Consider the following 12873-nt stretch of genomic DNA (forward strand, 5'->3'; position numbering starts at 1 on the left):
ACTTATCAGGCCTCATACAAGACTTCATCTCAAATGTGAAATAAAATAGGAATCCAATTCAAAAAAATCAGCCATTCTAATGTGGAAACAATTTAATAAAAGCAACAGGGTAAAAGAGACACACACGCCGTCTGATGAGCGCTGCTCCAATACGGGATTCACTGAACCGTTAAAAACGACTCAAACAGCCTCAGCTGGAGGTCCAGTGGGTGGGCGTCACCCGGCGGACCTCTGTCAAAACCACGATCCCACTCTTTCTCTCACACTCATCTGCGACTGAAACAATCCTGTGGACCGGGAAAAGTTTCCAAAAATTATCACATTTACAGACAAAACTATTAACACTTCAGTCACTGTTAAAACCATGTTGACGTCAACCTGTAAAGAAGTCATTTGGTTCTACGATTTCACTTATTTTGTTTTCTAAAACTCAAACTCATGAAATCTGAATGAATAATAAAACCCGACGGTCGGAGGGTTCAGGGTGGGTCGGGCTGAACAGGCAGCAGGATACCTGCACCTGAACAGGCCTGAATTCATGCTAAGCTAAGCGAAACACAAGGAGGAGCGAGACGAAGCGGATCCTTCCCCTCCTGTGACGGTAACTGTCCTCTGTCTCCAGATGTTTCTCTGACACAGACGCAGACTCTGAATCAGACACAGTCGCACGGATCAGGTGGACTCAGCTGGCTCAGCTTCGTCTCTGCTCGGATGTGGACAGATGGCTGGACTATCCTCTCTGGACAGCAGGTTGTTTTTGCGGAGGTGGCAGGCCTGCTGATACGGGGGGCTGATGGGCGGCTGGGTGGGCGGGGTGTACTGGTACTGTTTACCAGCGTCCAGCTGAAGACAGGAAACAGACAGAAACCCCTCATGTGGTAGCTAACAGTTCAGCGGTGTGATGCAACCAAGACAGAACACTTACAAAACACACACTCTCTCTTCGTGCGTGGGTGAGTGAGGCGGGCTCAAGAACAAGCCAGAATGGGTTTCTACAAATCTAAAGGAGAAAAGTGACTCAAAATAGAACGAGATCACCGAACAAGTCCCCATGAGAGGATTTCTAAGTTCACGCTCGGCCGCTGCTGCTGGTTCCTCACGGGCCTCTGTGGTCCGGTGGTTGTGATGGGGTGATGTTCTCACCTGCAGAGGGTAGGTTCTGTCTGAGTCAAAGGCGCTGAGGTCCCCACAGGCCAGGAAAGGAATGATGATACGGTTTGGACCCTCTAACTGGTTAAAGTCCACATCTGAGGAACAGACCAGAACCCAGACTGAGCAGGACCAGAACACGGATCACCAGTACATAACCAGATGGACACCCGCTTTGAATGAGCTTTCCTGTTTCCTCCAGATTAGGACCTTTTTTTTAAAGGTGATTCTCTCTCTCCTTTCTTACTCCCCCTCTATTCCTCTTTCCAATTCTGTCTTTTTTTTAAGGTGATTCTCTCTCTCCTTTCTTACTCCCCCTCTATTCCTCTTTCCAATTCTGTCTTTTCTCCATCTTTGTCTCTGTCCCTGTCCTCCATCCCTCTCCCCCTCCAGCAGGTCAGTGCGGACGTCCGCCCCCACTGAGCCTGGTAAAGGAAGGTGTTCATCTGTTCCGTCTCAGGTGTTCACAGAGGATTGTTGGGTGTCCAGGAACTGAAGGAGTGAGATCCTGGACCTGCTCCACCCCAGGAGCTCCACCAGAGAACCTTCATTGTGATTTGGTGCAATACAAATAAAAGTGACTTGACTCAGTTACCATAAGAGTGATCCAGCAGAGGGTTGGACATGTTGGGGGTGTAACCTTCAGGAGGACGGTAGTTCTGACACACCACGAAGGCCTCTACACAAACACACAGAAGACGTGACCCGTCAACAGTTCATACAAACGCACGGCAGGATCGGCTGTAACGTCCGTGTGGACCGTGTGTTGGGTGGGTTTGTCTCCTGTTCTGGTGGCGGCAGTGACTCACCGATGCTGGAATTCCTGCTACTGCGAGGCTTGGCGCAGGTTACACCACCAAAAAAGATCTTCAGCTGAGAGTACAGCAGAGTTACGTCTTTACCTCGGAAAATCTGAAGCACAGCCGACAGCGAGGGGTTAAAAGAGCGGCGTCTGAGAGACTTCAGGAAACCACTGACTGTAGCAACTCTAAAATATGCTTGAATGTTAGAGGGTGGGAAGTGTTAGCCTCCTCGAGAAGTAAAAGCCAGGTTCTGCCTTAAATCACTGCTCCCAGTCAGGAAAGTAGTTCCAGCTTGGAATCTGAATCTAAAACCACAACGTGTTGTCATTTTAATTTCTTATTTCATAACAAATGTAGTAAATATCCCTGCTTGTACGACTGCTTGCAAAGACCATTTGAGAGAAGTTTATTTGATAACGCAAGGATCCTGACTTTGGCTCGGCATTGACACGATCATCCCTGAACTCCTCTCCTCCAAACTCTCCCACCTCAACGTGACTCCGTCCATCTGTCAGTGGGTCACCAGCTTCCTGTCAGACAGGAGTCAGCAGGTGAGGCTGGGAGATTTCACCTCAACAACCCGGACTGTCAGCACTGGCGCCCCCCAGGGGTGTGTCCTGTCCCCCCTGCTCTTCTCCCTCTATACCAACGACTGCACCTCCAAGCACCCAGCTGTGAAGCTCTTGAAGTACGCAGACGACACAACGGTCATCGGCCTGATCCAGGACGGAGACGAGTCTGCATACTGGCAGGAGGTTGAGCGGCTGGTGTTCTGGTGCAGTCAGAACAACTTGGAGCTGAACACACTCAAGACTGTGGAGACGACAGTGGACTTCAGAAGACAGCCCTGGCCACCGCTCCCCCTTACCATCAGCAACAGCCCTGTGTCAGCCGTCGAGTCCTTCAAGTTCCTGGGAACTACAATCTCTCAGAACCTGAAGTGGGAGACGAACATCCACAGCATCCTGAAGAAGGCTCAGCAGAGGACGTACTTCCTGCAGCAGCTGAAGAGACACGGTCTGCCTCAGGAGCTGTTGATCCAGTTCTACACCGCTGTCATCGAGTCTGTCCTGTGCACCTCCATCACCGTGTGGTTCAGAGGAGCCACCCAGCAGGACAGGAACAGACTGCAGCGCACAGATAAGACTGCTGAAAGACTCACTGGAGCCCCCCTGCCCTCCATTCAGGAACTGTACTCCTCCAGAGTCAGGAAGAGGGCGGGGAACACCATCAGAGACCCTTCTCACCCTGGACACAAACTGTTCCCACTCCTCCCCTCTGGTAGGCGCTACAGAGCCCTGCGCACAAATACCACAAGACTGAAAAACTGTTTCTTCCCCACTGCCATGACTCTACTAAACAGTTGATCTGTTAACCTGCTGCACTGTTGAGTGGTCACACACTCATGTTCAACTGGACACCGTCTCAAGTCTGCACTCCATTGTGGACCTGGCACCAACTGTGTTTTTGCACCATATTTGGTACACATCTTCTCTCTATAGGTGAATATACTTTCTATTATTTATGTTTATTTTATGTTTCTTCTGCGAATTTCATGAGTGACACCAACCGCTGGAGTCAAATTCCCTGAATGTTGTGAACATACTTGGCCAATAAAACTGATTCTGATTAAAGGAGGTATGCTAACACTTCCCAGCCACTATCATTCACTGTGCTAAGCTAACTAGCGTTGAGCCGGTCACTGTGTGTCTCAGCTCCCGACTGCACCACAAGGGTGAGAAGGGCATCTGCGTATCAGACTGTGAGACGATGGACGACAAGCGTGATTCCCACTAAAGTTCTTGTGGTGCTTTGGCGGATCACAGGAACCTGCTCTGAACTCACCTTGGCCACAAACGTCCCTCCAGGTTTCAGAACATGAGTGGTGATGTTCAGCGCCTGGGAATCAAACACCTGTCAGCATCTCATTGGACGGCCACGTTGGTGCAAACACACCTGAATACTCACAGCCAATAGGAGCTGAGCCTGGATGTACTCGTCCACGTCATGGAGCCCGGTTACTATGGAAACAGAAGCAGAAATTGCTCCTCAATATAAGCATGGGCCAGGCAAGAGACCAGGTGAGGGCGGGTGGGAAGTGACTGTCTCACCATCAGGGGCTCCGTCACACACCACCAGGTCGGCCGCCCGACCCTCAAAGTGACGGATTATCTCCTGAGCGGTCGACACCTGAGAGAACGAGGACGACAAAGGTCATGTGACCAGTCCGCTGATATTTGACACAAAGCAGATGAAGTCCTGACCAGTTTCACCGTTAACAAACACACACCAATGTCGACATGGCAACTACGAAACAACGCGGCTCTACATATTTCAGATGGTCAGATTGTTCAGGTCCTTGCCTTCGTGATGTCCCCCTGGATCTGAGTGACTCCAGGAAGGGGCGCCATGGCCTGCAGATCCACCGCTACAATCTTCACCTCCTCCCCCTTCCCCTCACGACCTCTGAGTCAATACACACCACAAATACAGACAAAAAAAATTCACAAATGTATCTTGACAGGATTTCTGTGCAGGTGAATTTCTGTACATGCAAGGAAAAACTAAACTAAATCAAATCAGATGAGGGGAACCTGAGTTTGCGACTGAGGACCTGACTCCAGCTGCCAGGGGCTGCACACAGATCCACAGCCCGGTTCACACCTTCCAGAGAAGAGTCCCGTTAATGAAGCGCTTGACAGGTGACACATTTATCATCTCCAATTCTCACACACTATTTTACAAATACACCCTAAATGCCTGATGGAGTTCAAAGAAGAAGACCAAGTTGTTCACCGATGCACTGAAATTCAAACTCTGCATTAAACTTATCCTCCACGCGCCAGCGAGCAGATACGAGCAGATACGAGCAGAGGGAAATTCTCCATCTTTAGCTACTTTCATCATCAGTTCCAGAAAGCAAAACGTTGAGTCTTTCCCTTTACACTAACTCAGCACGCCATTTTCACTTGACCCAGACAATCAGGGAGTGACTGCATCCAGGGCTGGTCAGCTGTCTCCTGGGTCTCACCTGTGAACAGGTTGAACTCTTCATCCAGCTGCAGCAGCTTGAATGCGCTCCGTGCCCTCCAGCCCTCCTCTTTGGCCAGACGGTAGTAGATGTCCCGCTTGTCTTTGGAGGAGCGTCCCATCTTGACCTCTGACCCCTGTGTCAAAAATAGTGACATGGTAGCCACATTATACTGGTTTCCCTTCATCTCGAGGAATCACTGTCGGTTCTTCTGCCATGACGACATCTTGTCCTAGAGCATTCACTTCCATGACCTTATCTCATATCAAAATCACTGGCATGACCAAACAAACGTAAACTAAACCCCTTCAAAGATCAGCGCAGCAAACGCAGTCGCCCCACGCACGCTAGCATCAATCAGCAGTGTTGGTTTCTGACGTTAACCCCCCAAAATATAAAGCTGTTGTTTGGCTGCTTCGTGCTCGAGACCGTTGGCTGAAATTTTCAGTTCTTGATGATGGGAGTTTTGCGTCCACCGCACGAGAAAACATATTAGATCTTGTGAGAAAATGAGCTTTTGATCATGTTCTGTTCATATGTCATCACCATATCTGGAGTTGATTGTGTATCAGTACATGACGTGATTGTTCATGGTACGTCGTGCAGGCTGTTAGTTGCGCCCCAACTGTCAAGGCTGAATGACGAAAACAACAGGACAAGACGGTCTGACTGTGCAGGAGGCAGGAGTACTAATCATGAAGTGTGATGTGCATGAGTGTAAAATTACGTATGCAAAAAAGGTGTGGCTTCAAGCATATATTCACTGTCTGTTAATATCTTATTCAGACTCTCTGCTGCACTCTCAAGGTGCCTGTAGTGGGTCTCCAGATAGATCTGTGTCTGCTTTGTTGGGTGAAATAAAGTGTTGATTTGTCTAAAGCAGACGACTCCGGTTGATCTCTTCTCATCAACGCACCCGGTGACGTCGGCGTACTTCAACAGTCTGTATGACGTCAGTGTCAGGTAGTGAGTCTGTCAGTGTTTGTGTTAAATGCATTCTCTATTTACACGAGGAGTCGGTATCACATATTTCATGATTTGAAAACGGCTTTACTTACTCATAAAATGTGTTCTCGGCGTGTTCTTCCGGGTTGAAGGACCCCCCCCCCGCATGAAGCTGCCCCAGACGCGCCTGTTGAAAATGCCGACGTTACCATGGAAGCACGCATCCATTCCCAAACTGACATTTATCTGTTAAATCAGCACTCATATTTATAGAACATAAATAGACATGTTTACCCAGTGAATGATCATATTTCTTAGATATCAAACAGATTGTAAATGTTCCATATTCTTAAAAACGGTGATACACCGGTATCTGTCATCGAAGTCCTGAGCAAATGCCTGAAGTCGTATTCACAGGCTCAATAACGCAGTTTCTTTAAGCGGAATCATTATCACTTTTTTGTTTACTCTTTACTCTCCGAGGTTTTAAGGTTTGGCCACGGGGTGGCACTGCAGACCTAGAAAAACTACATCCGCTCTGCCACCTCGAGGCCCAAATGATTAAAAACACAATGATAGGAAATAAACTGCAGTCTCATCAGTTTCTAATTTTATTTTCCCCATTAAATCAGGAGGAACACTAAATTAAGGTTTAGTATCTCTCAAGATTCAAGTAACGTTCAAGTTTCAAAGACACTTAAATTATTAAGGCAAAAAATACTTCATCAGGTTTTCCAGAAGCGTTTATGGGAACCTCTTCCAACATAAATATTTCCTTTTCGTTTTAAATTACCAAATTAAGTAGTGGGTATAAGCAGTCCACAAAAACAGACTGAAGTATTTTCTCATTGAATTGAGGCCAAGTGTCTAGAACACTTTCCAAATCCACACAAAAGCAAGCTGAAAGAAGGACACATCACACAGGAAATCTGTTTATATACAAAAGGTTTAATCTGAAAAATTTCCATGAAAAAATACTTTTTCCTGTCAGAAAATAAGTAGGAACTGAAATGTGACTGAACTCAAATCTTAATTTACAAAACACTGAATATAAATATAAGCAGAATGAGGAATACTTCTCCACTAAATAAATAAAACTAATATATAAACATAAAAAGTAAACCATATATTCAGAATACAAAAGTGTATTTGCATTGTCTGTGCGATGAGGGAGAGAGAGGAGGTGGATTCAGACAGCAGGACTGATCGTGAACTCGTAAGAAATCACACATCGCCCTATCAAAGTCTTAAGAACACTGGAGACAGGAACCAGCCCAAGAGAACTGGAACCAGCCCAGGAGGACAGGGACCAGCCCAGGAGGACAAGGAACATCCACACAACTAACATGGCGGGTCAAACTGTCAGCTTCCCCTCCTCTCTGAGCTTGAAGCTAATCTGAGGAGAAGCAGGAGTTCGACAGCTGAGAGCTCCGGCGTCCCGATGTCAGAATGAAGTCAACGCATTTTTTCATGTTAGACAATAATTTGGTTCACTTTAGCCCTGTAGTGAGGTGAGGGCCAACGTCTCTCCAGGTTGCGTTCAGTGAAGGATGAGACGCTGGTTTCATGCAAAGCAGGGAGAATCAGAGTGGGTGTCAGGAACAGGTGCTGACGCAGCGGGCAGGCTCAGGTGCGTTTCCAGGGTGGGAAGGTAGGGGCCGGTGTTTCAGAGAGGAGCCGGGAGGCAAGAATCCCCCCAGGACTAAGCAGTGAACGCGTAACTTGCCTCTTACTGTCTTGAACTCACTAACAGCCCAGTGACTCCAGCCATGTACGAGAGGAACAGCAAAACTACGCCAAAGACGTCTCTTCACAAACTGATATGCGTCGTCCATTCGAGCTACAAAAAGAAGCTGACGACCACGCACGAGTTCAACTGACTGAGTCAGTTCGTTAAGGTCGCGCCAACGAGGAAGCGCTCTGTTTTGTTAATTTCATAGTTCAAATTGGAATGTTTGACAAGCTTCAGGGGTTCTGGTCTGATCTGTTGTTGTTAGCCGTCAGTCCCCGTTAGCTTCAAGCTGATGACGCATCGCTGGCTCTTTCTGAATTGTCTGAGTCATGCAGGGAAGAAGAAAAAAAGTCTTTTGAGTGAAAGACACTAAAGGGCAAATTACATTTTTTCATATTAAAATAACAAACGTGATTGCAACATGAAATGATCCCCATTTACATTCACATTTGTTCTGCTGCATCAGTGTGGCCCCACAGCCACGTCTGTAGAAGAGAGCCTGACCGACCGATCTGCGTTTGAACCGTTGCAGCGCCAACGTTCTCGGGAGTGCAAGGTTGATGAGCTCCGCCTCCTCTGGGGTCTGTTTAGAGACCCTGGAAACGAGGGTCTGTGTGGAACTACACAGAGCCGTACTCATCCTCACGAAACACACCGTCACCAGAACTACAGCCGCTCCGACATCGCCGGCAGAACAATCAGACATCACCCGAGGACGGCTGTCAGACGAGCATCCCTGCACCAATCAGAGGCTCTGCTGGCTTGAGGAGGAAAACGAGGAGGAGGGGGACTCTTCTGTGATAGCGTGCACTGTGATGCTGTCATTGGCCGTCTGCTGCCCATCACTGGCGGTCACCCAGGGGTGGAGGAATATCTGCTCCAGGGTCGGACGGTCACACGGCTGCAGGCTCAGACACCAGCCAATCAGCTGCTGGCACTCTGTGACAGAAACACGAGAGGGTGAGGACGAGGCTGTAGACATAAACCTGATGACCGAAGAGGGTCGTCACTCTCGACTGACCTGTGGAGATGTTGCGCCTGAAGCAGACCTGTCCTCTCAGGATCTCCTCGTCCTGTTCAAAGGGGATGTCCCCGCACACCATGTCATAAAGCAGCACGCCGAGTGACCAGACGGTGGCCGAGCGGCCGTGGTATCGACGGAGCAGGATCCATTCAGGAGGACTGTACACCCGCGTACCTGGAGGGAGGAGGCCCACACTCAATACTTCACAGTACAAGACAGTCACCATCTCACTGCTGCCCATGACTGAGCTGCTGCAGTTGTCATGACAACAGATAGTCATCACGCTGCTAATAAGTGAAGGCTGCTAGTCAAGACAGGGCAATACTTCCTGCTCCCATCCAGCCCTCCTAACAAAACAGGACTGGTGCATGGTGGGAGCTTGAGTTCTGGTTGTACACCAATAAAAAACTCCATGAATTCAGTCACTAACATTTTGAACAGCAGAAAAACCACAACCCTCAAATTAGGCAATCATTTGAAGGGTCAAGTACCGCACGCGTTTGAACAGGCACCTCCATCCCACTGTTCCACTTCTGACTTTCACTAAAGTAAAAAAAAGTTCATTCCCAAAAAATCACATCTGAACGTCTCCATTTGCAGATTTGCTGCCAGCATCACAATGAGCCTCGTCAAGTTAAACGTGTTCAATGCAGGACCCACCATCGAAGTCTGTGTAAACACTGTCCTTCAGGAGGGCCCCTGAGCCAAAGTCGATGAGTTTGATCTGTCCGCTTCTCAGGTCCACCAGCAGGTTCTCGTCCTTGATGTCACGGTGGACAACGCCGCAGGTGTAGCAGTGACGCACCGCCTCCAATACCTGCCTGAAGAAGCCGCGCGCCGACACCTCATCCAGCGCGCCACGCTCAGTGATGTAATCAAAGAGGTCCTGCCCCAACTCGGGCCGCTCCATCACCAGCAGCCAGCCGTCCACGCGCTCCCACCAGTCCAGCAGACGCACAACACCGCCAAACGTCTCACCCACCTTCTTCAACAGGACGATCTCCAGGGGGACCACCATGCCACACTAAGAAAACCAGGGAGAGGTTTTTCGGATGTGAACTCACTCTCTGTTAGAAAAATCAGATACCAATTGAATACTGATGACATGACAAAATGTAGTTTTGGAGTTTCCTGTCTGGGAGCAGGATTCAAGATGGTGGTGCACAAGTCACCACACTGGACATCCACCCTTCAAATCCGAGGAAAAACCCAGCCGAAGTCTCGCTGTGAGGAGGGCTTCAAAGCTGCGACACCAGGGTTTCAGCTTTGAAGATGCATCTTTTTGAAGAGTTCAGCTGTGTGTGGTTCATGTGAACGGTTGCGCGACAGTGAATGAGTCGCATTTGTGCTTCAACGGTTCGGATGTGTTGTGAATTTGTTCAAAAACTAAATCAGCATAGAAAACGTGCTTAAGTCTCACCAGTGAGCCCCACTCAGTCACTCGGTCCCTGCACACATGCTTCACCGCCACCTGCATGGAAACACAGACAACATGAACAGATTGCAGGATTATAAGATCTGTCTATCCCTCTATCTATCCATCAATCTCTGATCAATACACAGATAGATCGATCGATCAAATATAGTGGGATTTCGTGGGATTCTATAGAAATGTTTTCTCAAGTCTGCAGAATAGGGTGTGTAGACAAGGCTCCATTTAAAATAGAATTCTAACAGTCAGCCACGAACTACTTTATGAAAATTGCAGTGGGAGAGAGCACATTTCTGCTCAAATTTATGTTAATTACCCAGCTTCATATTAAAATCAGATGTAATACGGATGTAAGCCTGCACTTAATCTGAGCACAAATGCATCTGGAAGCACAACAGCAGCCACACGTGTTTACTGGGTGTTTTTCTGGACGACCACCCTTCAAAATCACCGGTTTGGACGGCGTCATGTGAATACAAAGACCCCTGAGATCAATTCCTGCTCCCAAGAGCAAAGAAGCAACAACAACAAAGAACAGGATTATTGTTCGATGGCAGCAGAGGTTATAGCCGCGGACACCACCACTTTCTTTGTGAAAACAAAAGAACACATGCTGGGCATCTGTTCCCAGTGAAGCTCCACAGCTGACAGCAGACATACAGAGAAAGAGGAAACGCCACCTTCAAAATAAAAGCCCTGAGTCCGAGTGTGACGTTTGGGTTCAGCAGCTGGGATGTCAACGCTTCAGTGGTGTCTTGAGAGTTTTAAACGATATTTAAAGAATGACTACAATCTTATAACAGAATACTGGAATACACGGTAGATAGGAGGGCGCACAGAAGGTGAAGCTATATGGGTATACAGCAAGTGACAAAAACACAGATTAATGCAATACTCTGGATATTCATTTTTACACGCTTTTGTTTTATTATTGCTTAATCTTTTCACATTTTCAACGATTCACTAGTAGTACTTCCACAGCGCAAGGATTTCTGACTCTGAACGAAGCTCAAGCTTCTACAAATACAAACTGTGTAAAACTGAAACCCTGGTCTGATCTGAGGGTTAGACAGACAGCCCACGTGTGCAGACCTTCACGTCATCTGCATCCAAACTTGCTGTGTCATCGTTTCGTACACACGTGCGTCTTCAACGCTTCTGAATCAGGGATGAGGTGCTTCATCATTGTCATGACTAGAAGGGTGTCCTTGGTCAAACGTCTAACCGGAAGTGCAGCTAGCTGGCTGTCGCGTGCAGCTTGACACCACGTCACCACGTGCTGCCGCCACCAAAACAAAAGCGCTCTTACCGGCAGACCGTCGGCCAGGCGGGTCGCCGAGTACACGGTACCGAATCCTCCGCTGCCCAGCACCGAGCCCAGCCGGTACAGCTTCTCGAAGGGCTGCTTGTCCGCTTTGGCTAGAAAACGCAGATGTGAACATTCAGGGTTATTAGGAGAGTTAACCCGGTAAAAACACGTCAACTTGCCGGCACGTCCCCGTTTAATTGTTGTTTACAGCATAAACAGGAGTCGATACATGTTAGTTTGTGTAAATGAACCGAGTGAACTCATCGACAGAACACCTGAGAGCAGCTGCACACATACGGGGACGTGAGCGGCTGTCCTGAGGTGACTCCAGGAAAACAAACATGGTGGACAGGCTCACAAAAACAACGACCGTTCGCGTTGAATTTACCTTCCCTGGCACGTTCGAGTCGCCCAGGCTGGCTGGGAACCTCGGTACCGGTGAATGTGATTCACGGGAAAACACACCAAAACAAACCGATGAAATCCCATTGAACCGACAGAAGATTTTTTTTTCATTTTTCTTTTCCAAAACACAAAAACGTTAAGGTTGCACGTGACTAGAATAACGTTAATAAGGTAACTAATCTCCCATCCGCCCGACGGTGGATTTAAGAGTCAAAACTGGTGATTTTTTTTTTATTATTATCCTTGGCTTAAAGGGTTCGGGGAGGGTAAATGAGGTCTACCGGGAGGAAACACCGGCCGGGAGTCGTTACCTTGCTGCAGCTTCGCCGGTAGGTCCACGCTGCCCGTGATGTTGGACAACGAGCCCAGTTTAGAGAGCAGCATACCGCTGCCGAGTTCTCCCCCAAACACGAAAACACACCCGGAAATTATTCCCACAGCGACTCCCAAGAGAACGTCTCCCCTTCTCACAAGCGAAATATGACAGAATCGCGGTGAACGTCCATCGGTAATCCGGCCATCATCCACACACGACGTCAGCCTCCAGAGAAGCGCGCCATTCTGCTGGCGCGCGTCGCCTCCTCCGCGGTTTAAGCTAATGTTTACAGACGGACACAAGGTAGATCCCGCCGCCGAAAGAAATACTACCACAGACGTCACAACAAGACTTATACGTGTGGAGAAAATGCTGTTGGCCGAGTAGAATAATTTTACATCCCATTTTAAGTCGGTGATGTGTAAATGTGACTCTGAACCAATGAGAAAACCCTCGGACTATTTTTACGTAGTAGCACAGGCGCAGGGATACAGAGAGCGCTACTCCGGCGATGATGCGGCTCATCTGAGAGGAGAGAGGAGATGCCCGTCAATCGTAGGGAAATATACTTCAAGTTCAACAGAGAAAGTACTACAAAATATAATTTAATGATTAAAAATAAAATAATAATAAATAAAATAATAGAAAAACGCACAGAATCATAATAAAATAATTGTACATGGAAATATACAAAATATGTACACAATTTTAGTGGAAAGTTTTATTT

At 47.9% G+C, this 12873-nt stretch overlaps 2 protein-coding genes across 3 annotated transcripts; both read right to left on the reverse strand.

Annotated features, from left to right (window-relative positions):
• Positions 1–74: 74 nt before the first annotated feature.
• ftsj1 (FtsJ RNA 2'-O-methyltransferase 1) lies at positions 75–6152 on the reverse strand. Of its 2 annotated transcripts, XM_086207917.1 has the most exons (12): positions 6042–6152; positions 4984–5119; positions 4547–4616; positions 4316–4418; positions 4064–4142; positions 3921–3973; positions 3798–3851; positions 1959–2061; positions 1745–1828; positions 1144–1247; positions 926–1000; positions 75–843 (listed from the first exon to the last, which is right to left on the reverse strand). In XM_086207917.1, exons 2-12 carry the CDS (start codon positions 5102–5104, stop codon positions 673–675), a joined length of 1017 nt encoding a protein of 338 aa, XP_086064043.1. In that variant the 5' UTR covers positions 5105–5119; positions 6042–6152; the 3' UTR covers positions 75–672. The 2 variants fall into 2 exon arrangements, with proteins under 2 accessions (XP_086064043.1, XP_086064044.1); XM_086207918.1 differs by lacking the exon at positions 926–1000 and having other exon boundaries at positions 6042–6151.
• A 710-nt stretch (positions 6153–6862) lies between these two features.
• On the reverse strand, positions 6863–12487 carry LOC147259419 (serine/threonine-protein kinase pim-3-like). The gene is made up of 6 exons (XM_086209804.1): positions 12142–12487; positions 11426–11535; positions 10105–10155; positions 9345–9708; positions 8682–8858; positions 6863–8599 (listed from the first exon to the last, which is right to left on the reverse strand). The coding sequence occupies exons 1-6, from the start codon at positions 12212–12214 to the stop codon at positions 8406–8408; spliced, it is 969 nt and encodes a 322-aa protein (XP_086065930.1). The 5' UTR covers positions 12215–12487; the 3' UTR covers positions 6863–8405.
• Positions 12488–12873: the final 386 nt, after the last annotated feature.

The sequence above is a fragment of the Aulostomus chinensis genome, chromosome 7 (assembly GCF_037954235.1).
Source record: "Aulostomus chinensis isolate RoL2024-O1b breed Wild chromosome 7, RoL_Achi_v1.0, whole genome shotgun sequence".
NCBI classification, from domain to species: Eukaryota; Metazoa; Chordata; class Actinopteri; order Syngnathiformes; family Aulostomidae; genus Aulostomus; species Aulostomus chinensis.